We start from the raw sequence: 25,956 nt of genomic DNA on the forward strand, positions 1-25,956 counted from the left end.
CAGCACTGCAATCAATCCCGTGTTTAACTTAACCAACAACTCCATATTGGAGAGACGCTGCAGGTTTGTGCAGTGGCACTTTTCATCCTCAGTGAGCCGGTCACCATGGAAACGGTCCATTCCAACCGAAGTCTCCTGCTGCCTCACAAAATGTTAAAAACTCTCCACAGTCCTGTCCATGACCTCCCCTCCAGGCGTGCCTCCGCCGCCTCCCCCACATCCTCCTCCTCCTCCTTCTGCTGTGGCCGGGCTCGGCCCGCCGCCCCCGCCACCACCTCCTCCTCCTTCTATAGGTGAGACCGTCCAACCTCGGCCGAGGTGGCCGGTGTCAATCATTCGTCGTCTCATGGCCATCCTGCATGGGACACTGGGTTTGCGGGTCAAATTTCCAATCTGGACTCTAATCAGTTTGACTCTTTATGGTGGTGGTGGTGGTGACTCTACTTCTAAGCTGTCTGTGGTCTCGTTTGGTACGTGTCATGCGATTTTCACAGTGGAAAAACACCAAGTATGGGTGTGCAATTCAATTGGAGCACTTGTATGGGTGTTCAAACTGGGAAATACGGTAAAATACGGTACGCTATCAGTACCTGGATGACCCTAACCCCTCTCAATCATCACCATCATGGATATGTAGAGGAAGGGGAGGGGCTAACCTGAGTGTGTAATAATAGTAATGGCTTTGGGATTTGGCCCCCACTGAGTATAATCTGTAGAAATTGAACTGATGGAAGACAGTCGGTGATTCTATCCTGGTCATGAAGTTCAGCAAAGGTCATGGAAGTGGAAAATACACTCCATTTATCCTGAATATAAAATTAGCAATCCACTTTTTAGCTGCCTGTGCTTCCTCTGGCTCCACCCACTGCTGTCTAAAGGCCACGCCCTTCAAGCTGAGTCATTAATAAGCTGTGCCTCCCTGATTGATTGTTCTGGTTCTAATCATTACAAGCTCCTTAACTGTCTCGATGTTTCATGTTTTGGGTCTTTTCACCCTCTTGTTAAACCCGCCTTACTTCTTTTTGTCTGTCTCTGTCTTTCTCTCACTTCCTTTTTCGCTCTGCGGGCGTCTTTCCAGCCGTAGCCCCCGGGCCCGGCCTGGGCCCGGCCCCGATGTCACAGTTCGGCACCATCTCGCGGCAGATTTCGCGGCACAACCCCGCCAACTCGTCCGTCTCCATGGTCTCGGCCACGGGCACCTACCGTCGGGCGCCGTCGGTCACGTCGCAGTTCTCCTTGCAGCAGCAGCAGCTACAACTGCAGCAGCAGCAACAACAACAACAACAACAGCCTCATATTAATGGCGGCACACCTGCTTACAACCAGAACTCAAGTAAGGTCCACTTTAGATACCCTGAGTTTGACACCCCTAGTCTGGAACCCTTCATTGTTAAAAACATTTGTGCGTATGAAACTGTAATTGCCGTCACATCCACTAGAGGCAGTATGACTAAGTCCGTCTTTTTTAAACCAAATAATTCGGCTAGATAGTTGAATTGAGACCCCCCCCTAGGGTGCCGGAGTTCTACTTGGGTGTCTTTTTTTTGGTGACTGATCGGTTTCTCTCTGTCGCCCTCTGCTGGCCTTCAGTGGCTATCGCTCCTCCTCCTCCCCCTATGCCCCAGCTGACGCCACAGATACCTCTGACTGGCTTTGTGGCCAGGATGCAGGAGAGCAGTAAGTGTAGATAACCCCATCATCATCATCATCATCATCCCAGACTATTCCCCCGTCCTTCACCATCTTGTGGTCTGCAACTCCCAGCATGCATTGCGCCCATTCTCCCTCCTTCTACCCATGGAAGCCATCACTTAGTCTCCCCTAGTACTGTTTGTGTACACTCTGACTATCATGCGTGTTTCTTCCAGGTATTATGTTTGCAGTGCATGGTAGACTGTACTTGTGTTAAGTTTGTCGCCCCCTGCTGGTGGGAAACAAACTACACTCTCTATCCATAGTACACAGTACACAGTTGTATTTATTTGCATGGGTTCATAAGAATATATATAAATATAGAAAAAATGTACTTTATTCATTTCAAATATAAATCTATTTTAAATGTTAAGTTTGTCGCCCCCTGCTGGTGGGAAACAAATTACACTCTCCATCCATAGTACACAGTACACAGTTTTATTTATTTGCATGGGTTTATAAGAATATATTAAATATAGAAAAAAAATACTTTATTATTTCAAATATAAATCTATTTTAAATATATAAAAATAAATATATTTCGGCTTTTTTTTTAAAGTTGTATTCCAACATCTTCATTACATGGTCATTAACGAATTCAGACTATTTCTTTTGTTTTATTTATTTGCATGGGTTCATAAGAATATATTAAATATATAAAAATTTACAAAAATTTACTTTATTTATTTCAAATATAAATCTATTTTAAATATTTTTAAAAATATATTTTTGCAGTTTTTTAAAAGTTGTATTCCAACATCTTCATTACATGGTCATTAACAAATTCAGACTATTTCTTTTGTTTTATTTATTTGCATGGGTTTATAAGAATATATTAAATATAGAAAAAATATACTTTATTTCAAATATAAATCTATTAAATATTTTAAAATAAATATATTTTGGCAATTTTTTAAAAGTTGTATTTCAACATCTTCATTACATGGTCATTAACGAATTCAGACTATTTCGTTTTATTTATTTGCATGGGTTTATAAGAATATATTAAATATAGAAAAAAAATTAAAAAATGTACTTTATTTATTTCAAATATAAATCCATTTCAAAATATATTTCATTAACGAATGCAGACTATTTCTACTAAACTTTTCTTTTCATGCTACCTGCATGATTGGTAGTGTTTGCATGTCTTGCATGTCACAACATTTTCACCGTCCTCCAACTTTATTTAAAACCAAAAACATGCCACTCTCATGTCGTCTTGTGCTCGTCACCAGTCGCAGATACCCCGACCCCGCCTCCTCCGCCGCCCCCAGATGACATCCCCATGTACGACGACTCCCCTCCGCCGCCACCCCCCTCCTCCTGTGGACTACGAGGAGGAGGACGCGGCGGTCGTCCACTACAACGACCCCTACGCCGACGGCGACCCACAGTGGGCGCCCAAGAATTACATCGAGAAAGGTTTGCTTGATAATTCGCTGCAAAAAAAAAAAAAAAAATTAAAACTTCTGAAACCTCTTCCTTCTTCCTCCCCAGTGGTGGCCATCTACGACTACTCCAAGGACAAAGAAGACGAGCTTTCCTTCATGGAGGGCGCAATCATCTACGTAGTGAAGAAGAACGACGACGGCTGGTTCGAAGGCGTCAGCGGCGGCGTCACCGGCCTGTTTCCCGGCAACTACGTGGAGAGCATCATACACTACGCCGACTGAGGTGCCACTCACTCTTTGCCAGAATGTTCTCGACCCGAGTCTCTTATTAGTCTGTTTTGGTGTTTTCTGGGTGGGTGGGCGGGCGACATCTTAACATGGGACATTTCATAACGAGTCCCGCCTGCTCACGCGTGTCGACAACTGAAATATGGCGGCAGGCTCTGGAGCTGTGAATGTCACAGCTTTCATTTCAGTGAATGTCCAATGAACAATTAGGATCCTCCACTCATCATTCCAGCCGTGCATCGCCACACTTCCTCCAAAGCGCGGCGGTTGTGGCGGGTTTTTTTTTTTTTTTTTTAAGCATGCAAACCTTTATAATATTACCTTCAATTTATTATTGCCATTATGTTGTAAATTTATTTACCGGTTTTTCGTTTGGAAAAATTTTTGTATTCCTGTTGAATCACTGAACTTTTAAGGAGAAGCAGAGGGAGATTTCAGGGCCTCCAACTGAAACAAGGGGTGCTCTCACACTAGTGCTCTTTAGTCCGTTTGGTCAGGTGTGAACACAGTAGAAATGAGGCGAAAACAATGGACGCCGCCATTGTTGTTACGTCAACCAAGGAGTAGAAATTTAGACTATAAAGTATAAAGTTTTCTGGAAACGCAGTATCACCTCAACATTCTCGGTTTGGCAGTACCGTATTGAAAACCCAAGCCGTCAATACTTTTACTTCGTAGCAGCTAGCTTATCGTCCCATAAAAGACGCCGTCGTCTTATTTACTGATGTACTGTAGTCTGCTTATTGTTCCAAATAACTATAACGGTCATCAATTTGTGCTTTTATTAGCATTCTTTAACAAACTAGCACCATACACCAAACCATCAGCTGGTGTACAGTACATTATTTTCATACAATTTATGTGAAAAGCACCCAAACATTCCACGTCTAATTTAAAAAAAAAAACAACTTCGGCCATGATGAATCCTCTTATGTTCCCACTCAGGTGTTTGCCATCTCAGATCACGTCTTTTTTTTTGTTGTCACGTTTGCTTTTATGCATCTTCCGACAACAAATCGAGGCTCAGTGTCTCGGATAGTGAAATCTCTCTGCCCTTCATTTGTATGTAAAATATGTTGATTAAAAAAATTTAATGTACAGCCTTTTATAATAAACAATTCTATGTACAACAACCATGTTGGTGATTGATTGGGAGTTAAAACTGAACATACACGGTAATAAGTTTGATGTTTTTTAAAAAAAAAAGTGTGTTTTATTGAGCAGTACTTGTTGATATTAAGGCTGTGATTGTTACAGGACACTTGGCGAAACGGGTTCTCATCATGATCCTTTCAAGTGTGCACGACAAGCTTCAGTGTGGTTCGGGAATTAGACACGTTAAGGTTACGGTACAGTACAACAGCATCACAGCTCAGTGCCTTGCTATTATTATTACATTGATTCTATTTAAATAACCATAAACACACACTTATTTACATACATTTTTGGTACACATGGCTTGTGTTATACTCCATAATTTGCGACTCACATAATAGAGGTAGAAAGTGTCACAGTACGTCATTGAGTGACATCTTCACACTCATTTTGGCCTCGCTCCTGTGTGGCAGGAAGAGGAAGTGTTCGGGTGGCGTTAGCTGCCTGAAGGTGAGGAGAGGTGTCATTTGTCTCTGGTGAGCACCATCTCAGTGAGCCTGATGAGAGCGTCTCGCTCCGCCGAGGGCCGCAGCATGCTGATGTGTCTGATGGCTTCTTGGCAGTATCGCCGCGCCAGGAAGTTTGTCTGCTGTACGCCGTCACTCTGGGAAGGGAACATTACGCAACAAAAAAAGGTGGCATTTTAAGCTTATTTGCTTACGTTTTACAGATCTGGATTACTATTAGACTTTCAGCCTATTCAGTGATGTTTTCTAGTCAGCCCAGACTCCTTTTCTAAAATCACAAATACTTAAACTTGCTGATATAGTTGATCTTCAAATAGCTAAAATAATGTATAAGGCTAAAAATAATCAATTACCTAAAAATGTCATCCAATACTAAATATTGACAGTTACTATGGTACCCATTATGTAATTGTATGGTCATATCACCTTGTACTTCAGTACGGGACAAAAAAATAAAATTAAATAAAATTAAAATAAATAAAAAAAACTATATTAGGAAAGCAGGAAGTTACTATGGTAACCATTATGTCATTGTATGGTCATATCACCTCGTACTTTGGTACGTGACAAAAAAATAAAATGAAATAAAATTAAAATAAATTTAAAAAACTATATTGGGAAAGCAGGAAGTTACTATGGTACCCATTATGTCATTGTATGGTCATATCACCTTGTACTTTGGTATGTGACAAAAAAAAATAAAATTAAAATGAATAAAAAAATTATATTAGGAAAGCAGGAAATTACTATGTTCATATCACCTCGTACTTTGGTATGTGACAAAAAAATAAAATTAAAATAAATAAAAAAAACTATAGTGGGAAAGCAGGAAGTTACTATGGTACACATTATGTCATTGTATAGTCATATCACCTCGTACTTCGGTATGTGATAAAAATAAAATAAAAAAAACTTAAACTATATTATGAAAGCAGGAAGTGAACAAATGAGTACATGACGAAAAAAACTATATTAGGAAAGCAGGAAGTTACTATGGTACCCATTATGTCATTGTATGGTCATATCACCTCATACTTTGGTACGTGATAAAAATAAAATAAAAAAAACTTAAACTATATTATGAAAGCAGGAAGTGAACAAATGAGTACATGACAAAAAAAACTATATTAGGAAAGCAGGAAGTGAACAAGTGTAACAGTTACTGATTGTAAAAGTACCAGATGGAGGGGTACGATTTAATAAGCTTTGCTTCTTCCTACTCCTTTTGGACATGTGGAACTGTGAACTGATTATGTGATGCATTCAATTGTAATCTGATGCATGTTCAAATGAAATTAAAACCATTACCATTACCATAATAAATCTAGCTAGCTCCTACCTGGATGACGTACTGCCAGGCTCGGTCGACATCTCCTTTGGAGCTGAAGCGTCTCATAATCATTGCGTGAAGCTCAGGGAACTGAAGTAGATAAATCTATTAGAGTTTTTTCTTTTAATTGGATATCGCCTCCTATGAGACATTACCTGCTGACAAGCAAAAAGAACCGGTCCCGTAGCTAAGCCCAACTTGAGGTCCGCCGCCGAGGGCTTCCCAAGCTGACTGGCGCCTGTGGTGAAGTCCAACACATCGTCCACCAGCTGAACGGAGGAGAAAGAACCCAGCAGCTCATTTTGGACAACTCTGGGCCTTGTGTCCCAATACTTGTGTCCATATTGCTAACCTGAAATGCAATTCCAACATTCCTCCCGTACTGGTACGCTATCTCATGAATGTCCGGGTCCGAATTGACTAAAATGGACACCTTAAGGGCGAAGAAAAGAGTGAAAAAAAAACACAGAACGGAGTGTAGAAATTGTGCAGACAGAACGTACATACTGCTTTGCAACTGTTAGCGATCAGGCTGGCCGTCTTCTTGAAGGTTTTCTCCAGGTAGTGTTTGAAGCGCTCGTTCTCGTTCTCCTTGGAACCCAGCTGCATGAACTCGCCTGCGGAGCAGGACTGGAATTATTAGGCTAGTGAGTATGTTCACCATTTTTATACACACTGTAAGCTGCAAGAAGCTCAATTCTTATTGGATGCACACGGTGCATCAACACAATTACCTCTGACAAGATCCTCGATGACCTGTGACAACACTTTGACCACGGTGATGTTTCCAATGCGAGCCAGAGCCGTGGACGCGGCCGACAGTATGAAGTCTCCGGCTAAGATGGCCTAACGGACACAAAACACAATCAACCACACATGCTAACGAGTTAGCGTTTCATTTTCGCTGACCTTTCTTTCCCCCCATACGTCATTGATGGTTCTCTTCCCTCTACGCTTGTCCGACCCGTCGATGACGTCATCGTGCACCAGGCTAGCTGTGTGGATCATCTCCGAGATCATGGCAACGGCACGCTGGCCTGGGAGAAGGTCTCTGGAGATAACCACAAGGGGATCAAACACTTCATCACGGTTACTTACTACAATGTGTGTGTGTTTACCCTGCTCTGTCGCTATGGATGTTGAGGGCACGCGCCATGAGGACCACAATCATCGGCCGGATGGATTTACCTTTGCCATCAAAGTAGTAGTCACATAAAGACTTCAGCTCCTCTTTGGATACAAACAACTCCTGTAAAGGACCACAATTTCAATAAATACAAGTCTAATTCTAATTTAGGAATTGTATTTATTACTCACTTTTTTGATGTCATCATACAAGCTTGCTAAATCTTTCTGGGCTAGCGTGAAGGGGTCTTTCAACTTGGCATCACTGTGGACATTCTTACAGGAATATGATGCATACAATAGCTGGGGTTCATGTCTGGAGAAATACATATTATTATTTTTCATTCAATGGTAACACTAATAGAATCTTTAAAATAAAATACAAAATCTCACCTGGTACCGGATAATGTAGTCCTCTGTATGACCCTCTGCTTTGGTTGTAATAATGGCTGCAACATAATTATTAGACTGTTTATGTATGCACAATCTAATCTGAAAGTAAAACTATTTTTAGTTCACATAAACATAATTTCTACAACGTTTTTTGCTTGGAATAAATCTCCCCAAAAATATTTTCTATTCCAATATATTCTATTTATTTTTTCTAATGTAGAAAAATTTTTTTTTTACAGTACCTAGTTGTAGTTATTTAATACTTTTTTCTTCACATATGTATTTTTAATACATAATTTAATACTGAAGATACTCGGTTTTTTAATACTATAGCTAATGTTAGTGTGCTATTGATTGACACGTTTTCTAGTTTCAGTGTACAGTAGCTTATGAATGTGTATGTATGACAACTATGATCATCTTGTCATAATCATAATTATCAATGTAATATAGGTAGAACAGATAAGATAATAAAACGCTTCAAATTAAAAGACTAAATGTTAGGAAATACAAATGAATGAATGAAGACGTAGTAGTACGATGTATTTCCGGTTATGCATATAAGGAGGTGCAGTCGTATTAGGCACAGGTTATTGACCCCTGTCACATAAAGTTATTACAGGACACTCGTGCAATTACAAGACCGGAAGTACGAAAAGTATACCATCTTGAGCGGTATTCTAAGCCCAAAGAAGGACCGACTGACAACTGCCTTCACTTTTAAATAACCAGATGACCTTCCCTGACAGCGACTCCCATCCCGACACACTCACCTCGTCACCGGACCAGGAGCTCCAGCTCGCCCGCCCACTGGACACAACAGAAACAGATCCCGGTCTGACTCTAAAGTGCCACTGGGCTTCTAGTAAACTCGTCCCGGTGTTGCCAATACTCCACCTTTGGCATTGCCGCCACAGTGGGGCCGCCATTTTCGCCCGTGCGCGTGCAGCAGCGGGACCGGAACAGGAAGTTGGTGAGTGACATCGACCATTGCGTAAGCGTTCGCTGTAAGCTAACCAAGTGCTAGCCTGTAGTAAATAACGACTTACTTCCGTGTAAACTCGCCATAAATCGGTTTTTATGAGCTGTTTCGTTCCTATGTGCTCTGTTTTCACTAGTCTCACTATTTTGGTTGATTATAGACAACGGGTAGCGCCGCGAGTAGGGTTGCTAATAGCAAAACAAGCTAACTTTAGCAAGCCCCCATTTGTTATTTACAGGGGTTGCTAATAGCTAACGAGCTAACTTTAGCAAACCCCCATTTGTTATTTACTGTAAAGCGTAACGTCTTAAATCGTCCAAACATTAGACAATTGTCACAGACTTGGAGTTGACATGTGGTGCATTCCCGAAGTACTGTTATTTACAGTGGTAGCGGCAACAAGCATGACCATAGTCCACATGCTTGACTTTTGCCATAAGGTTGATTCTGAGTGTCAAATTCAGGACATTTTCCTGTCAGGCCAGCAGTCACGTGCACAAATAATAAATTCTAGGTGGAATGCAAGTGTTTTGAACCTCATACAGAACCTGGACCACTTCAGAGTCTCCAATGAGAAGCTCAAAGGTAAGAAAACAATAACATTATTTAGATTATACATTTTGGTGGATCCTCCTCTGATATTTTTGTTCTGCAGGGGCTTTTCCCATTGATGAAGTCCAGGGGAACGCAGTCCGCAGTGTGAAGAACTGCATCTTCTCTGAGTCCAGCCCGACTCCCCTGAAAGGCCCATTGAGATTGGCTGCAGTTTCAAAGGTAACAGTCATTTCAAACAAAACTGCATTTTTAATACAGCTGAAATATTAATCTTGTATGCAATGATCCATCTACAGGATGTTCTAGAAGGGCTCTTGGATTCGGACATGGCTGTGACCCAGTCAGAGGATTTCCTGCTCTATATCAGTGGAGGACGGCGTCTACCAGGCTCTCAGCCTCTGGCACACAGATATGGAGGCCATCAGGTATGAAAGCTATATCAGGCGAGGAAGTCTGGAGTGACAGAAGTATGCTCAAATTTCCCCCCAAAATGAAAACTAAATGTAATTTTTCCATAATATTTATGTAATTTTTGTCCGCATAATTTTATTCTCGTAAAAGTATTACTTATAAATGATTTTTAAAATGATTTTATTCCCATAAAATTGTAACCTTATTCCTGTAACATAATATTTTTTGTGCAATTTAATTTCCCCTCAAAATGACAACTAAATGTAATTTTTCTGTAATATTTATGTATTTTTTGCCCGCATATGTTATTCACGTAAAGTTATTACTTAGAAATTATTTTTTAATTATTTAATTCCAATAAAATTTTAACCTTATTCCTGTAACATGCTATTTTTTTGTGTAATTTAATTTCCCCCCAAAATGACAACTAAATTAAATTTTTCTATAATATTTATGTAATTTTTGTCCGCATAATAATATGTTATTCTCGAAAAAGTATTACTGTTTTTTTCTGTTAACATTTTCACTTTATTCTTATAAACTACTGCTAATTTTCCCATTTTTTATAAATTCCAAGAGATGTGTGTTTAGAAAGAAGCGGGTACAATTGAGTAAACTATCAGCAATACAATACAACTCTTGTTCAATACAACTTATGTTTAAATGCATTTTTTTAAATATGAATAAAATGGATGGATGCTCATGGCCACAAGAGGGCGTAATTTCTCTTTGCTGTGTCATGCTGTGATGTGTTAACCTCAATAGGAAAAGTCAAAGCCAATCAGTGTGTCCCTCATTTGTTTGTATTCGGAATAAGTTTTCCCCACAGCCAACAATGGAATAGTCTGTTCTAGGGTCAAGCTGTGTCCATCGGGGAACCTTTTTTAACTGTATAGACGGTCATTGAAGTAACATTTCAACAATATTGACAATCAGGTGTACTGTATATGAAAGTTATATTGTTATGTAGAGATGAGTGTGCTAATTACTTCCATGTCTTGTTCTATGGTCGTCGTCACAGTTTCACTTTCTAAAAGTCCTACGTTTCTGTGGTTTTGTAGTTATTGACATTATTATTGTTTGTTTTGCAGTTTGGCTACTGGGCAGGCCAGCTAGGCGATGGCCGAGCACATCTCCTTGGTCAGTATACCAACAGGTAAGAGAATATCGTTGCTGGATCTACCGTGGCTGATCAAGTATTCCAGGTGGAATGTTTGTTTACCAGGAAAGGGGACACGTGGGAACTGCAGCTGAAAGGTTCCGGAAAGACGCCCTATTCAAGGTAGCCCAAGCGGGGAACCCCGGTGGAGGCTTTGCTCGTCTACGTTTACGAATGTCCGTCGTCACCCCACGGCAGGTCGGGAGACGGCCGAGCCGTGATACGCTCGTCGCTCAGAGAGTTCCTTGGTAGCGAGGCCATGCACTTCCTGGGCGTGCCCACCAGCAGAGCCGCCAGGTGAGAGAGAGTGAGAGAGAGTGAGAGAGTGAGAGAGTGAGAGAGTGAGAGAGTGAGAGAGAGAGAGTGAGTGAGAGAGAGTGAGTGAGAGAGAGTGAATGAGAGAGAGTGAGTGAGAGAGAGTGAGGAGGGGAGAGAGAGAGAGAGAGGAAGGGAGAGAGAGAGAGAAGGAGAGAGAAGGGGAGAGAGAGAGAGAGAAGGAGAGAGAGAGAGAAGGGGAGAGAGAGAGAGAGGGGGAGAGAGAGCAAGAGAGAGAGAGAGCAGGGGAGAGAGAGAGAGCAGGCTAATGCTACATGCTATGCTAGTACCATGTCACATCGGTTTGTATTGATTGTTATGATTACCAATCAAACAATTGACTTCCTGTAGAGATTCTGTTGGGCAACAATCTGGTATTTTGGTCACGGCGTGTGGGCGGAGCAATGTGTCCAAATGGATGAATGACAGCACCAATTTTCATCTTTCAAATGCTTTTTCTTCCAGTTTAGTCGTGAGTGACGAGCTAGTGTTGAGGGACCAGTTCTACGACGGCAACGTGAGAGCAGAAAGAGGTGACTTTTATTACTCATTGTGTAATTCCGATGACTGTGTGTAGTAGCTGATCACATGCGGTGTCGCCCCCCCTCAGGAGCCGTCGTACTCCGCTTAGCCAAATCCTGGTTCCGGATTGGCTCGGTGGAGATTTTGTCTCGTAGCGGAGAGCTGGATCTTCTCAGGTGAGCCAGACCTCATGATGCTCCTGTATTAGTTTGTATGTTTGACTAGCTTTCTGTTTTTGTGGATTTTCAGAAAGCTACTGGACTTTGTCATCGAAGAGCATTTTCCTTCCATCAAGTCGGACCACTCCGATAAATATTTGGTAAGTCAAATATTATATTAGCTCCATTTATATATACGCTAAATGATATCAGTAAACAAAATACATATTGCACTGATTATTTACCTAAATTAAACATTCTCAAGCATCAAAATGGCTAAATGACCTAAAATACAACCACAAGGCACAATTGTAACGTAGTATTCCACATTGGCCACTAGGTGTCAGTAATTGTTTACTGAGGCACTCCAATAATGCAAGGACATTTATTGCAGGTTTGAATGAATGCTCTCACAACAGACACCACAGGAAGTACACTGTCCAGACACTATCAAAATAAAATATTCCGTTTATTCATATTGAATCCTACTTTGAGGAAGTTCTGGACTGTACTTCTTAACTCCCAGGCATTTTACAGGATTTGTACTGATCTTTCAAGACACACAGAATATTGTGTTGTTGGGTTAAATACCAAAAGAAAGATTAGACGCTCATCTTTCATCAGAAATAGAAACGTAGTTTCCGTTCTTTAGTAATCAGCAGTAGAACATAAGATCTGTTTTTAACCCAAAAAAGGGAGAAAAACAGAAAAATGTAGCCACCATAACATAAAAATTGTTGTTTTACATGAAAATCATTTATTTCCAATTGCTTAATCAGTAGGCTGCACGGTGGATGAGTGATTTAAGCGCATGCCACGCAGCTAGGAGACCCGAGTTCGATTCCACCCTCTGCCATCTCTGTGTGGAGTTTGCATGGGTTTTCTCCGGGTACCCTCCCACATTCCAAAAACATGCTAGGTTAATTAGCGACTCCAAATTGTCCATAAGTATGAATGTGAGTGTGAATGGTTGTTTGTCTATATGTGCCCTGTGATTGGCTGGAGACCAGTCCAGGGGTGTACCCCGCCTCTCACATGAAGACAGCTGGGATAGGCTCCAGCACACCCTGCTACCCTGGTAAAATGAATGAATGGACAGCCATTGCTCTTCACTTCCTGGTATCGTATTTACATAGGGAAGATGCACTTCCGCCACCTAGTGGCCATTTTTACAGCTGAAAACTGCACCACAGTTGATGTCTTCTAATGTGAAGCGGCGTCATCACCTGTTTTTGCCTCTCACACACAAAAAAAAAAAAACCACAATAGCCTCATCGATACGTGTTTGTTAGCGACTGAGTTCACTGTATTAACTTCCTGGTTGTGTTTGTAGGCGTTTTATTCCCGTGTGGTGAACGACACGGCGCATCTAATAGCTCAGTGGACCTCCGTCGGCTTTGCACACGGTGAGAAGCTCACGTGACACATCCCACGCGCACATCGACTGACACCCGGGTCGCCGTAGGCGTGTGCAACACCGACAACTTCAGCCTCGTGTCCATCACCATCGATTACGGCCCCTTCGGCTTCATGGACTCCTACAACCCCGGTGCGTACATCTTCCTTCCTTCCTTCCTTCCTTCTTGACGCCACAGAGAGAGCATAGTTTCACCCGTGTCCCAACCGTTTCAGGTTTTGTCCCCAACACGTCCGACGACGAGGGTCGGTACAGCGTGGGGCAGCAAGCCGGCGTGGGCCTCTTCAACCTGGACAAGCTGCTGGACGCTCTCAGGCCACTTCTCACTGCAGGACAACAGCTAGCGTAAGGAAGACGAGGAACCGTGTGACATACGCAGCAACCTGCTTCTATTTTGGTTCTTTAGGGCGGAGAGAGTCTTAAAGGGATACGCGGACATCTACAAGGCAAGGTAAGTCCATCTATTGATGGATGGATATATACAGTATGGATCAATCTATGTTTCTGGCACGTTGGTAGGATTCATCAGCTGTTCAAAGCCAAACTGGGTCTTCTTGGTGACGACGTGGAAGATGACCACATCATCGCTCTCCTACTTCAGGTGAGTTCTTAGTACACCGACTAGGCAATCAGATCCAATCCACGAGCCGGATCACTAAGTCTACCTTGACCGAGGCGATTACTGTATTTTCTGGACTATAAGTCGCACAAGGCCAAAAATGCAAAAAACATACATAAGTCGCACTGAATAGGTGTAAGATATGCTAACACAATGCTTATTCAGCTACACAAAAAATAAACATGAACAGAAAATATATATTTTTTTCATTTATAAGTAATATATATATATATATATATATATATATATATATATATATATATATATATATATATATATATATATATATATATATATATATATATATATATATATAAAGTTTATAATAACTCTGGAGTGTAAGTCACGGGAACAGCCAACCTATGAAAAAAAGTGTGACTTCTAGTCCGGAAAATACAGTATATTGTAGTATTCAGTATACAGTAGTATTCAGTAAGACTAAACATTTATGTACCGTATTTTCTGGACTATAAGTCGCACAAGGCCAAAAATGCATAACTAGGTAGAAAAAAAACATACATAAGTCATACTTAGTCACACTGAATATGTGTAAGATATGCTAACACAATGGTTATTCAGCTACACAATAAACATGAACAAAAACGGTGTTCAGTGTTTATGTAATATAAATTGTTTTAAAAGTATATATAAGTTTATAATATAGGTTATATATATATATATATATATATATATATATATATATATATATATATATATATATATATATATATATATATATATATATATATATATATATATATATATATATATATATATATATATATATATGTATATATATATATATATATATATATATATATATATATATATATATGTAAGTTTATAATAACTCTGGAGTATAAGCCAACCTATGAAAAAAAGTGTGACTTATAGTCCGGAAAATACATGTAATATATTGGTAGTATTCAGGATACAGTACTATTCAATAAGACTAAACATTTGTGTACCGTATTTTCTGTACTATAAGTCGCTCCGGAGTATAAGTCGCACAATGCCAAAAATGCATAATTAGGTAGAAAAAAAACATACATAAGTTGCACTGGAGTATAAGTCGCATTTTTTGCAGGTAATTTATTTTAACTACTTGACCAAAACAGACATTACGTCCTCTTGGAAGGCAAGTTTTAACAATAAAATAATATAGACCAGGCTGAATAGATGTAAGTTATGCTAACACGATGCTAACAGCTACACAAAAAATAAACACGAACAGAAAAGGTGTCCAGTCTTTATGTAACATAAATAGTTTTTTCATTTATAAGTCACAGGAAGAGCCAACCTATGAAAAAAAAGTGCGACTTATAGTCCGGAAAATACGGCATATTGGTAGTATTTAGTATACAGTAGTATACAGTAGTATTCAGTAGCGTGGCATTAAGAAACCTGTTTAGCATCTTGTAAATATGGTGGTTAACTTTATCACCTTTACGTTTGTATTAGCCAATATAGTAGATAAAGACAGACATAATAAATAACATGTTAACATTGCCTTGTTTTGTGGACAGCACATTTCCTGCTATGACCTCATCAATGTATTGCAATGGTGGCTTTCCACTCGTATTACCCAGTATAGTATTGTAATACAGCCAAAGGAAGCGAGGGACTACTATTATTATTATTATACAGCTGTCAGGATGGTGCAACGCAAACAACTGAGTAGTTTGTCAATGTTGTCCAGGTGATGGAAGACACGCAGGCCGACTTTCCATTGACCTTCAGACAGCTGAGTGAGGCTTCAGCGCCGCAGCTCCACGACCGCAACTTCACACAGGTGCTCCACTCTTTCAGTATTGGAAATAATAGCCAATAGCGTGGATGGAATGATTTTTAAAATATACATTTGTGCTGGTGTGTTGTCAGGCCTGGGCTCTGGAGGACTTATCTTCACATGGACTCTTTGCAGACTGGCTGAGCATGTACCTGCAGCGCCTCGGCAGGCAGTCACATGACCAAGATGCGAAGCGCCAAGCAAGGATGAAAGGTAAAATGATGTTAAAGCGATCCTGTGACAAGACAAACGAAACACAATGTCGTGTACCTGCAGGTGTGAACCCGCGTTACGTGCTGAGGAACTGGATGGCAGAGTCGGCCATCAGGAAAGCAGAGATGGATGATTTCTCAGAGGTAAGCATTCGCCCCCAATAGCACATTTCAATTAGCCTTTTATGTCACAGCTTGATTGTGTCCACTAGGTGGCGCTGCTGCACCGCATCCTCTCCTTGCCTTTCATCACTCAAAGCTCAGCAGAGGCAGCAGGCTATGCAGCAAGGCCACCAAGGTGGGCTCAGAGGTTAAAGGTCAGCTGCTCATCTTGAAGGAACCTACCACCACAGCACCAAGATGCCAAAGTAAGAGAACTACACATTATTCTTATACTAGGCTACTTCTCAATATTTCCTAGAACAAATTCACATTAAAATAGATTTTGTTAAATTGTTTAATTAGTGAATATTATATACAAATGTTTTTTTGTAAGAGTATTTACACACCTTTACAAATGTTTAAATTCCACTGCGTATCATTTTAGCTTTGAAGGTTTAATTGCTAAGCACAAATTGTAAACATTGTCAGGTCATCAACTAATGGTGCTTCTTCTTCTGCATGGCGAGCATCAGTTCTGACATAAAGTCTCCTCCTCCTCCTCCTCCTCCATGCAGGGCAGGTGTAGTCCGCTTTGGTGGAGGAGGAGGTACCTTCTTCACCGACCCAGAAGGCCGCAGTGGTGCTCTTGGTGGGGCAGTGGACATCGACGGAGGTGGCGGTGGAGGGGGCGGAAGTGCTCCTGTGAGTGGAGGTGGCGGCGGTAAAAAGGCAGGCTCTGGTGGCGGAGGAAGCGGCATTGTGGTGAGGGGGGGAGGAGGTGGTGGCAGGGTGCTGAGGGGGGGAGGGGGAGGTGGCAGGGTGCTGAGGGGGGGAGGGGGAGGTGGCAGGGTGCTGAGGGGGGGAGGGGGTGGTGGCAAGGAGCCAAAGCCAGGTGCCGGAGGGGGTGGCGGGAGGAAGTCTGGTGGGGCTTCGGAATTGTCGTCCACAGGTGGAGGAGGGAAGTTGGTGGGTAGATGTCGTGGCTGGGGGATAGGTTTGGAGGAAGTCATGGCTGGGGGTGGGGGTGGAGGAAAGCCGACGTGGGCTGCAGGAGGAGGAGGCGGCGGCGGAGGAGGAGGAGGTGGTCCAGGTAGACTGTTGTCCTGTGAAGGACAGGGACATTTTAGTGAAATGTATTTTGTATGTGCATGAAAGGTCTGAATGCATCCTCTGTGTACCTGAGGAATGGATGGATGATTGACAGCATGCCCGTTGGCCACCTGGCTAGGTGATGCATCTGGCAGAAGGAAACAGTTAAAGGGACAGTTGACATTATTTGTCATGTATGACATCTCCATTAACTGGGACTTACACCAGTTTCAGTGAGGAGAAACTAGTTCCAGTTCATTTTGAGGGTTACTCAAAACATGATGTGTTCAACAGGTGTGTGTATGTGTGTGTATATATACATATATATATACACACACACACATATATATACATACATACATACGTATATGTATGTATATGTATGTATGTGTATATATATATATATATATATATATATATACACACACATACATACACATATTTACATGTACACATATATACATACATGTAATATAATGTGTGTATATATATGTATATATATAGTATATATATATATATATATATACATACATACATACACACACATACATACATACATACATATACATACATATATACATATATATACACATATATATACACATATATACATATATATATATATATACATATATATATATATACACACACACATATATACATATATATATATTTGCATGACCAAATTGCTTGACTCGTCTCTGACATTGTATTAATGCGTGCTATCGGCTGGCCATGTGATGAGGATGGACGCTTCATCACATATACAACAATACCACGCATTTATACGACGTCACAGACAAGCCAAGCAATTTGGTCATGCAAATGTATGACTCTTTTGAACGCATCATGTTTTGAGTAACCCTTAGAAAGGAACCAGAAGTATGTTTCTGATCACTGAAATCCGACCAGAACAGGACTCCTGTTGTTGGTAAGTCACACAACTTCATGTCCAATGTCATTCCTCCAGTCTGTGTGAAAATAAAAATCAATGTGTGCACTGGTGCCTACTTTGTGTTGATGGAACGCTGCGGTTGGCCCACACGGAACCCATGGCCACCTTCTTCTCTGCGGCTTTGTAGTTTTCATACAAAGAGGCACCGTACTGGAAAGAGGAGTGAAGCAGATATCTTCAGTCCATCGTCACCATGATGATCTTGCATTGATAATATACCTTTGCGATGCGGATTCCAGTCACCCAGATGTTCATTGTCCAAACGTCGTCACAACACAGGTACTTGATGTATTGAGAGTCCTTCTGGATCTGGGGATGCTGAGGAGACACATACGATATGATCAATGTGATTGTCTCGGTTGTGTTTGTACAGCACCAAGCAACCACAAGAGGGCAGTCTGCCCCGTAAGTCATGGGAACATCCATTGATTACTCTCCGCCATCATTAACATATCATCCTCCTCTTTGTTACAATGGCAGACTTGGCACCAGAGAAGAATATTAACAAGGTCATCGTTTTTCACTTCCCTTCAGAGGAAATGTACCATTTCAATAAAAAGTCAACTTTCACTTCTTCTAATTGTACTCTTCTTTTGACATACTTCACCGTCTACATTCAAACCATTTTGTGTGTCTGTGTGTACACATCCATATATATATACACATACATACACACGCACATATATACGTGTGTGTATATATATACACATATATACGTATATATATACACATATATACGTATATATATATACATATATACGTATATATGTACACGTATACACATACATACATATACACATATATATATATATACACACACAAAAATATACATACACACAAACACCTTACTATACATCATGTCAAAAAATGAAAAAAATGCCTTATTATAGCCTTACTATACTTCATGTCCAAAAAATGCCTTACTATAGCCTTACTATACTTCATGTCCAAAAAATGAAAAAAACGCCTTACTATAGCCTTACTATACATCATGTCCAAAAGGTGCCTTACTATAGCCTTACTATACTTCATGTCCAAAAAATGCCTTACTATAGCCTTACTATACATCATGTCAAAAAATGCCTTACTATAGCCTTACTATACATCATGTCAAAAAATGCCTTACTATAGCCTTACTATACATCATGTCCAAAAAATGAAAAAAATGCCTTACTATAGCCTTACTATACATCATGTCAAAAAATGCCTTACTATACATCATGTCAAAAAATGCCTTACTATAGCCTTACTATACATCATGTCAAAAAATGCCTTACTATAGCCTTACTATACTTCATGTCCAAAAAATGCCTTACTATACATCATGTCCAAAAAATGAAAAAAATGCCTTACTATAGCGTTACTATACATCATGTCAAAAAATGAAAAAAACGCCTTACTATAGCCTTACTATACTTCATGTCCAAAAAATGCCTTACTATAACCTTACTATACTTCATGTCCAAAAAATGCCTTACTATAGCCTTACTATACATCATGTCCAAAAAATGAAAAAAACGCCTTACTATAGCCTTACTATACTTCATGTCCAAAAAGTGCCTTACTATACTTCATGTCCAAAAAATGCCTTACTATAGCCTTACTATACATCATGTCCAAAAAATGAAAAAAATGCCTTACTATAGCGTTACTATACATCATGTCAAAAAATGAAAAAAATGCCTTACTATAGCCTTACTATACTTCATGTCCAAAAAATGCCTTACTATAGCCTTGCTATACTTCATGTCCAAAAAATGCCTTACTATAACCTTACTATACTTCATGTCCAAAAAATGCCTTACTATAGCCTTACTATACATCATGTCAAAAAATGCCTTACTATAGCCTTACTATACATCATGTCAAAAAATGCCTTACTATAGCCTTACTATACATCATGTCCAAAAAATGAAAAAAATGCCTTACTATAGCCTTACTATACATCATGTCAAAAAATGCCTTACTATACATCATGTCAAAAAATGCCTTACTATAGCCTTACTATACATCATGTCAAAAAATGCCTTACTATAGCCTTACTATACTTCATGTCCAAAAAATGCCTTACTATACATCATGTCCAAAAAATGAAAAAAATGCCTTACTATAGCGTTACTATACATCATGTCAAAAAATGAAAAAAATGCCTTACTATAGCCTTACTATACTTCATGTCCAAAAAATGAAAAAAACGCCTTACTATAGCCTTACTATACTTCATGTCCAAAAAATGCCTTACTATAACCTTACTATACTTCATGTCCAAAAAATGCCTTACTATAGCCTTACTATACATCATGTCCAAAAAATGAAAAAAACGCCTTACTATAGCCTTACTATACTTCATGTCCAAAAAGTGCCTTACTATACTTCATGTCCAAAAAATGCCTTACTATAGCCTTACTATACATCATGTCCAAAAAATGAAAAAAATGCCTTACTATAGCGTTACTATACATCATGTCAAAAAATGAAAAAAATGCCTTACTATAGCCTTACTATACTTCATGTCCAAAAAATGCCTTACTATAGCCTTGCTATACTTCATGTCCAAAAAATGCCTTACTATAACCTTACTATACTTCATGTCCAAAAAATGCCTTACTATAGCCTTACTATACATCATGTCCAAAAAATGAAAAAAACGCCTTACTATAGCCTTACTATACTTCATGTCCAAAAAGTGCCTTACTATACTTCATGTCCAAAAAATGCCTTACTATAGCCTTACTATACATCATGTCCAAAAAATGAAAAAAATGCCGTACTATAGCGTTACTATACATCATGTCAAAAAATGAAAAAAATGCCTTACTATAGCCTTACTATACTTCATGTCCAAAAAATGAAAAAAACGCCTTACTATAGCCTTACTATACTTCATGTCCAAAAAATGCCTTACTATAGCCTTGCTATACTTCATGTCCAAAAAATGCCTTACTATAACCTTACTATACTTCATGTCCAAAAAATGCCTTACTATAGCCTTACTATACATCATGTCCAAAAAATGAAAAAAACGCCTTACTATAGCCTTACTATACTTCATGTCCAAAAAATGAAAAAAACGCCTTACTATAGCCTTACTATACTTCATGTCCAAAAAATGCCTTACTATAGCCTTGCTATACTTCACGTCCAAAAAATGCCTTACTATAGCCTTACTATACTTCATGTCCAAAAAATGCCTTACTATAGCCTTACTATACATCATGTCCAAAAAATGAAAAAAATGCCTTACTATAGCCTTACTATACTTCATGTCCAAAAAGTGCCTTACTATACTTCATGTCCAAAAAATGCCTTACTATAGCCTTACTATACATCATGTCCAAAAAATGAAAAAAATGCCTTACTATAGCCTTACTATACTTCATGTCCAAAAAATGCCTTACTATAGCCTTACTATACATCATGTCCAAAAAATGAAAAAAATGCCTTACTATAGCCTTACTATACTTCATGTCCAAAAAATGCCTTACTATAGCCTTACTATACTTCATGTCCAAAAGGTGCCTTACTATAGACTTACGATACATCATGTCCAAAAAATGAAAAAAATGCCTTACTATAGCCTTACTATACTTCATGTCCAAAAAATGCCTTACTATAGCCTTACTATACATCATGTCCAAAAAATGAAAAAAAATGCCTTACTATAGCCTTACTATACTTCATGTCCAAAAAATGAAAAAAACGCCTTACTATAGCCTTACTATACTTCATGTCCAAAAAAATGAAAAAAATGCCTTACTATAGCCTTACTATACTTCATGTCCAAAAAATGAAAAAAACGCCTTACTATAGCCTTACTATACTTCATGTCCAAAAAATGCCTTACTATAACCTTACTATACTTCATGTCCAAAAAATGCCTTACTATAGCCTTACTATACATCATGTCCAAAAAATGAAAAAAACGCCTTACTATAGCCTTACTATACTTCATGTCCAAAAAGTGCCTTACTATACTTCATGTCCAAAAAATGCCTTACTATAGCCTTACTATACATCATGTCCAAAAAATGAAAAAAATGCCTTACTATAGCGTTACTATACATCATGTCAAAAAATGAAAAAAATGCCTTACTATAGCCTTACTATACTTCATGTCCAAAAAATGAAAAAAACGCCTTACTATAGCCTTACTATACTTCATGTCCAAAAAATGCCTTACTATAACCTTACTATACTTCATGTCCAAAAAATGCCTTACTATAGCCTTACTATACATCATGTCAAAAAATGAAAAAAATGCCTTACTATAGCCTTACTATACTTCATGTCCAAAAAATGAAAAAAACGCCTTACTATAGCCTTGCTATACTTCATGTCCAAAAAATGCCTTACTATAGCCTTACTATACTTCATGTCCAAAAAATGCCTTACTATAGCCTTACTATACATCATGTCCAAAAAATGAAAAAAATGCCTTACTATAGCGTTACTATACATCATGTCAAAAAATGAAAAAAATGCCTTACTATAGCCTTACTATACTTCATGTCCAAAAAATGAAAAAAACGCCTTACTATAGCCTTACTATACTTCATGTCCAAAAAATGCCTTACTATAGCCTTGCTATACTTCATGTCCAAAAAATGCCTTACTATAACCTTACTATACTTCATGTCCAAAAAATGCCTTACTATAGCCTTACTATACATCATGTCCAAAAAATGAAAAAAACGCCTTACTATAGCCTTACTATACTTCATGTCCAAAAAATGAAAAAAACGCCTTACTATAGCCTTACTATACTTCATGTCCAAAAAATGCCTTACTATAGCCTTGCTATACTTCATGTCCAAAAAAATGAAAAAAATGCCTTACTATAGCCTTACTATACTTCATGTCCAAAAAATGAAAAAAACGCCTTACTATAGCCTTACTATACTTCATGTCCAAAAAATGCCTTACTATAGCCTTGCTATACTTCATGTCCAAAAAATGCCTTACTATAGCCTTACTATACTTCATGTCCAAAAAATGCCTTACTATAGCCTTACTATACATCATGTCCAAAAAATGAAAAAAATGCCTTACTATAGCCTTACTATACTTCATGTCCAAAAAGTGCCTTACTATACTTCATGTCCAAAAAATGCCTTACTATAGCCTTACTATACATCATGTCCAAAAAATGAAAAAAATGCCTTACTATAGCCTTACTATACTTCATGTCCAAAAAATGCCTTACTATAGCCTTACTATACATCATGTCCAAAAAATGAAAAAAATGCCTTACTATAGCCTTACTATACTTCATGTCCAAAAAATGCCTTACTATAGCCTTACTATACTTCATGTCCAAAAGGTGCCTTACTATAGACTTACGATACATCATGTCCAAAAAATGAAAAAAATGCCTTACTATAGCCTTACTATACTTCATGTCCAAAAAATGCCTTACTATAGCCTTACTATACATCATGTCCAAAAAATGAAAAAAAATGCCTTACTATAGCCTTACTATACTTCATGTCCAAAAAATGAAAAAAACGCCTTACTATAGCCTTACTATACTTCATGTCCAAAAAAATGAAAAAAATGCCTTACTATAGCCTTACTATACTTCATGTCCAAAAAATGAAAAAAACGCCTTACTATAGCCTTACTATACTTCATGTCCAAAAAATGCCTTACTATAACCTTACTATACTTCATGTCCAAAAAATGCCTTACTATAGCCTTACTATACATCATGTCCAAAAAATGAAAAAAACGCCTTACTATAGCCTTACTATACTTCATGTCCAAAAAGTGCCTTACTATACTTCATGTCCAAAAAATGCCTTACTATAGCCTTACTATACATCATGTCCAAAAAATGAAAAAAATGCCTTACTATAGCGTTACTATACATCATGTCAAAAAATGAAAAAAATGCCTTACTATAGCCTTACTATACTTCATGTCCAAAAAATGAAAAAAACGCCTTACTATAGCCTTACTATACTTCATGTCCAAAAAATGCCTTACTATAGCCTTGCTATACTTCATGTCCAAAAAATGCCTTACTATAACCTTACTATACTTCATGTCCAAAAAATGCCTTACTATAGCCTTACTATACATCATGTCCAAAAAATGAAAAAAATGCCTTACTATAGCCTTACTATACATCATGTCAAAAAATGAAAAAAATGCCTTACTATAGCCTTACTATACTTCATGTCCAAAAAATGAAAAAAACGCCTTACTATAGCCTTGCTATACTTCATGTCCAAAAAATGCCTTACTATAGCCTTACTATACTTCATGTCCAAAAAATGCCTTACTATAGCCTTACTATACATCATGTCCAAAAAATGAAAAAAATGCCTTACTATAGCGTTACTATACATCATGTCAAAAAATGAAAAAAATGCCTTACTATAGCCTTACTATACTTCATGTCCAAAAAATGAAAAAAACGCCTTACTATAGCCTTACTATACTTCATGTCCAAAAAATGCCTTACTATAGCCTTGCTATACTTCATGTCCAAAAAATGCCTTACTATAACCTTACTATACTTCATGTCCAAAAAATGCCTTACTATAGCCTTACTATACATCATGTCCAAAAAATGAAAAAAACGCCTTACTATAGCCTTACTATACTTCATGTCCAAAAAGTGCCTTACTATACTTCATGTCCAAAAAATGCCTTACTATAGCCTTACTATACATCATGTCCAAAAAATGAAAAAAATGCCTTACTATAGCGTTACTATACATCATGTCAAAAAATGAAAAAAATGCCTTACTATAGCCTTACTATACTTCATGTCCAAAAAATGAAAAAAACGCCTTACTATAGCCTTACTATACTTCATGTCCAAAAAATGCCTTACTATAGCCTTGCTATACTTCATGTCCAAAAAATGCCTTACTATAACCTTACTATACTTCATGTCCAAAAAATGCCTTACTATAGCCTTACTATACATCATGTCCAAAAAATGAAAAAAACGCCTTACTATAGCCTTACTATACTTCATGTCCAAAAAATGAAAAAAACGCCTTACTATAGCCTTACTATACTTCATGTCCAAAAAATGCCTTACTATAGCCTTGCTATACTTCATGTCCAAAAAAATGAAAAAAATGCCTTACTATAGCCTTACTATACTTCATGTCCAAAAAATGAAAAAAACGCCTTACTATAGCCTTACTATACTTCATGTCCAAAAAATGCCTTACTATAGCCTTGCTATACTTCATGTCCAAAAAATGCCTTACTATAGCCTTACTATACTTCATGTCCAAAAAATGCCTTACTATACTTCATGTCCAAAAAATGCCTTACTATAGCCTTACTATACATCATGTCCAAAAAATGAAAAAAATGCCTTACTATAGCCTTACTATACTTCATGTCCAAAAAATGCCTTACTATAGCCTTACTATACATCATGTCCAAAAAATGAAAAAAATGCCTTACTATAGCCTTACTATACTTCATGTCCAAAAAATGCCTTACTATAGCCTTACTATACTTCATGTCCAAAAGGTGCCTTACTATAGACTTACGATACATCATGTCCAAAAAATGAAAAAAATGCCTTACTATAGCCTTACTATACTTCATGTCCAAAAAATGCCTTACTATAGCCTTACTATACATCATGTCCAAAAAATGAAAAAAAATGCCTTACTATAGCCTTACTATACATCATGTCAAAAAATGCCTTACTATAGCCTTACTATACTTCATGTCCAAAAAATGAAAAAAACGCCTTACTATAGCCTTACTATACTTCATGTCCAAAAAAATGAAAAAAATGCCTTACTATAGCCTTACTATACTTCATGTCCAAAAAATGAAAAAAACGCCTTA

The 25,956-nt window shown here is 38.3% G+C and overlaps 4 protein-coding genes across 8 annotated transcripts in view; 2 read left to right on the forward strand and 2 right to left on the reverse strand.

Moving 5' to 3' along the window:
• abi1a (abl-interactor 1a) overlaps nt 1–4,508 on the forward strand; it is a 29,025-nt gene extending 24,517 nt beyond the window's left edge. Inside the window, 5 exon segments of the mRNA XM_058060621.1 lie at nt 171–293; nt 1,079–1,333; nt 2,931–3,004; nt 3,006–3,117; nt 3,193–4,508. Coding sequence (XP_057916604.1) covers nt 171–293; nt 1,079–1,333; nt 2,931–3,004; nt 3,006–3,117; nt 3,193–3,368 — 740 coding nt within the window. The 3' untranslated portion in view covers nt 3,369–4,508.
• Nucleotides 3,956–8,817, reverse strand: pdss1 (prenyl (decaprenyl) diphosphate synthase, subunit 1). The gene is made up of 11 exons (XM_058060622.1): nt 8,618–8,817; nt 7,845–7,900; nt 7,644–7,767; nt 7,445–7,575; nt 7,236–7,377; nt 7,061–7,172; nt 6,834–6,943; nt 6,679–6,759; nt 6,482–6,595; nt 6,336–6,416; nt 3,956–5,133 (listed from the first exon to the last, which is right to left on the reverse strand). The coding sequence occupies exons 1-11, from the start codon at nt 8,771–8,773 to the stop codon at nt 4,993–4,995; spliced, it is 1,248 nt and encodes a 415-aa protein (XP_057916605.1). The 5' UTR covers nt 8,774–8,817; the 3' UTR covers nt 3,956–4,992.
• On the forward strand, nt 8,553–16,862 carry LOC131109059 (protein adenylyltransferase SelO-like). 2 transcript variants are annotated; one of them, XM_058060619.1, is made up of 19 exons: nt 8,553–9,411; nt 9,482–9,600; nt 9,678–9,806; nt 10,884–10,948; nt 11,018–11,074; nt 11,150–11,248; nt 11,732–11,799; nt 11,877–11,964; nt 12,038–12,107; nt 13,280–13,352; nt 13,412–13,495; nt 13,579–13,708; nt 13,770–13,814; nt 13,883–13,964; nt 15,682–15,774; nt 15,864–15,984; nt 16,048–16,127; nt 16,196–16,351; nt 16,657–16,862. In XM_058060619.1, exons 1-18 carry the CDS (start codon nt 9,180–9,182, stop codon nt 16,316–16,318), a joined length of 1,758 nt encoding a protein of 585 aa, XP_057916602.1. In that variant the 5' UTR covers nt 8,553–9,179; the 3' UTR covers nt 16,319–16,351; nt 16,657–16,862. The 2 variants fall into 2 exon arrangements, with proteins under 2 accessions (XP_057916602.1, XP_057916601.1); XM_058060618.1 differs by having other exon boundaries at nt 8,554–9,411; nt 16,661–16,861.
• Nucleotides 15,606–25,956, reverse strand: part of apbb1ip (amyloid beta (A4) precursor protein-binding, family B, member 1 interacting protein) — a 34,109-nt gene continuing 23,758 nt past the window's right edge. For 3 of the 4 annotated variants that reach the window (XM_058060614.1, XM_058060612.1, XM_058060613.1), the window contains 3 exons: nt 18,349–18,447; nt 18,186–18,279; nt 15,606–17,322 (listed from right to left, as the gene is read on the reverse strand). In XM_058060614.1, coding sequence (XP_057916597.1) covers nt 16,583–17,322; nt 18,186–18,279; nt 18,349–18,447 — 933 coding nt within the window. In that variant the 3' untranslated portion in view covers nt 15,606–16,582. The remainder of the gene's footprint in view (nt 17,323–18,185; nt 18,280–18,348; nt 18,448–25,956) is intronic. The other variant, XM_058060615.1, reaches the window with a different exon arrangement.

The sequence above is a fragment of the Doryrhamphus excisus genome, chromosome 21, assembly GCF_030265055.1.
Source record: "Doryrhamphus excisus isolate RoL2022-K1 chromosome 21, RoL_Dexc_1.0, whole genome shotgun sequence".
NCBI classification, from domain to species: domain Eukaryota; kingdom Metazoa; phylum Chordata; class Actinopteri; order Syngnathiformes; family Syngnathidae; genus Doryrhamphus; species Doryrhamphus excisus.

What these genes read in the sequence shown, in the direction of transcription:
- pdss1 (XM_058060622.1), bottom strand. Translation starts at nt 8,773, where the DNA reads ATGGCGGCCCCACTGTGGCGGCAATGCCAAAGGTGGAGTATTGGCAAC. An exon ending in CATCGAGGATCTTGTCAGAG is followed by an intron (nt 6,944 to 7,060) that starts GTAATTGTGTTG and finishes CCTGCTCCGCAG; the next exon opens with GCGAGTTCATGCAGCTGGGT. An exon ending in TCGCTAACAGTTGCAAAGCA is followed by an intron (nt 6,760 to 6,833) that starts GTATGTACGTTC and finishes TTCGCCCTTAAG; the next exon opens with GTGTCCATTTTAGTCAATTC.
- LOC131109059 (XM_058060619.1), top strand. Translation starts at nt 9,180, where the DNA reads ATGTGGTGCATTCCCGAAGTACTGTTATTTACAGTGGTAGCGGCAACA. An exon ending in CATGGACTCCTACAACCCCG is followed by an intron (nt 13,496 to 13,578) that starts GTGCGTACATCT and finishes CAACCGTTTCAG; the next exon opens with GTTTTGTCCCCAACACGTCC. An exon ending in GCGCCAAGCAAGGATGAAAG is followed by an intron (nt 15,985 to 16,047) that starts GTAAAATGATGT and finishes GTGTACCTGCAG; the next exon opens with GTGTGAACCCGCGTTACGTG.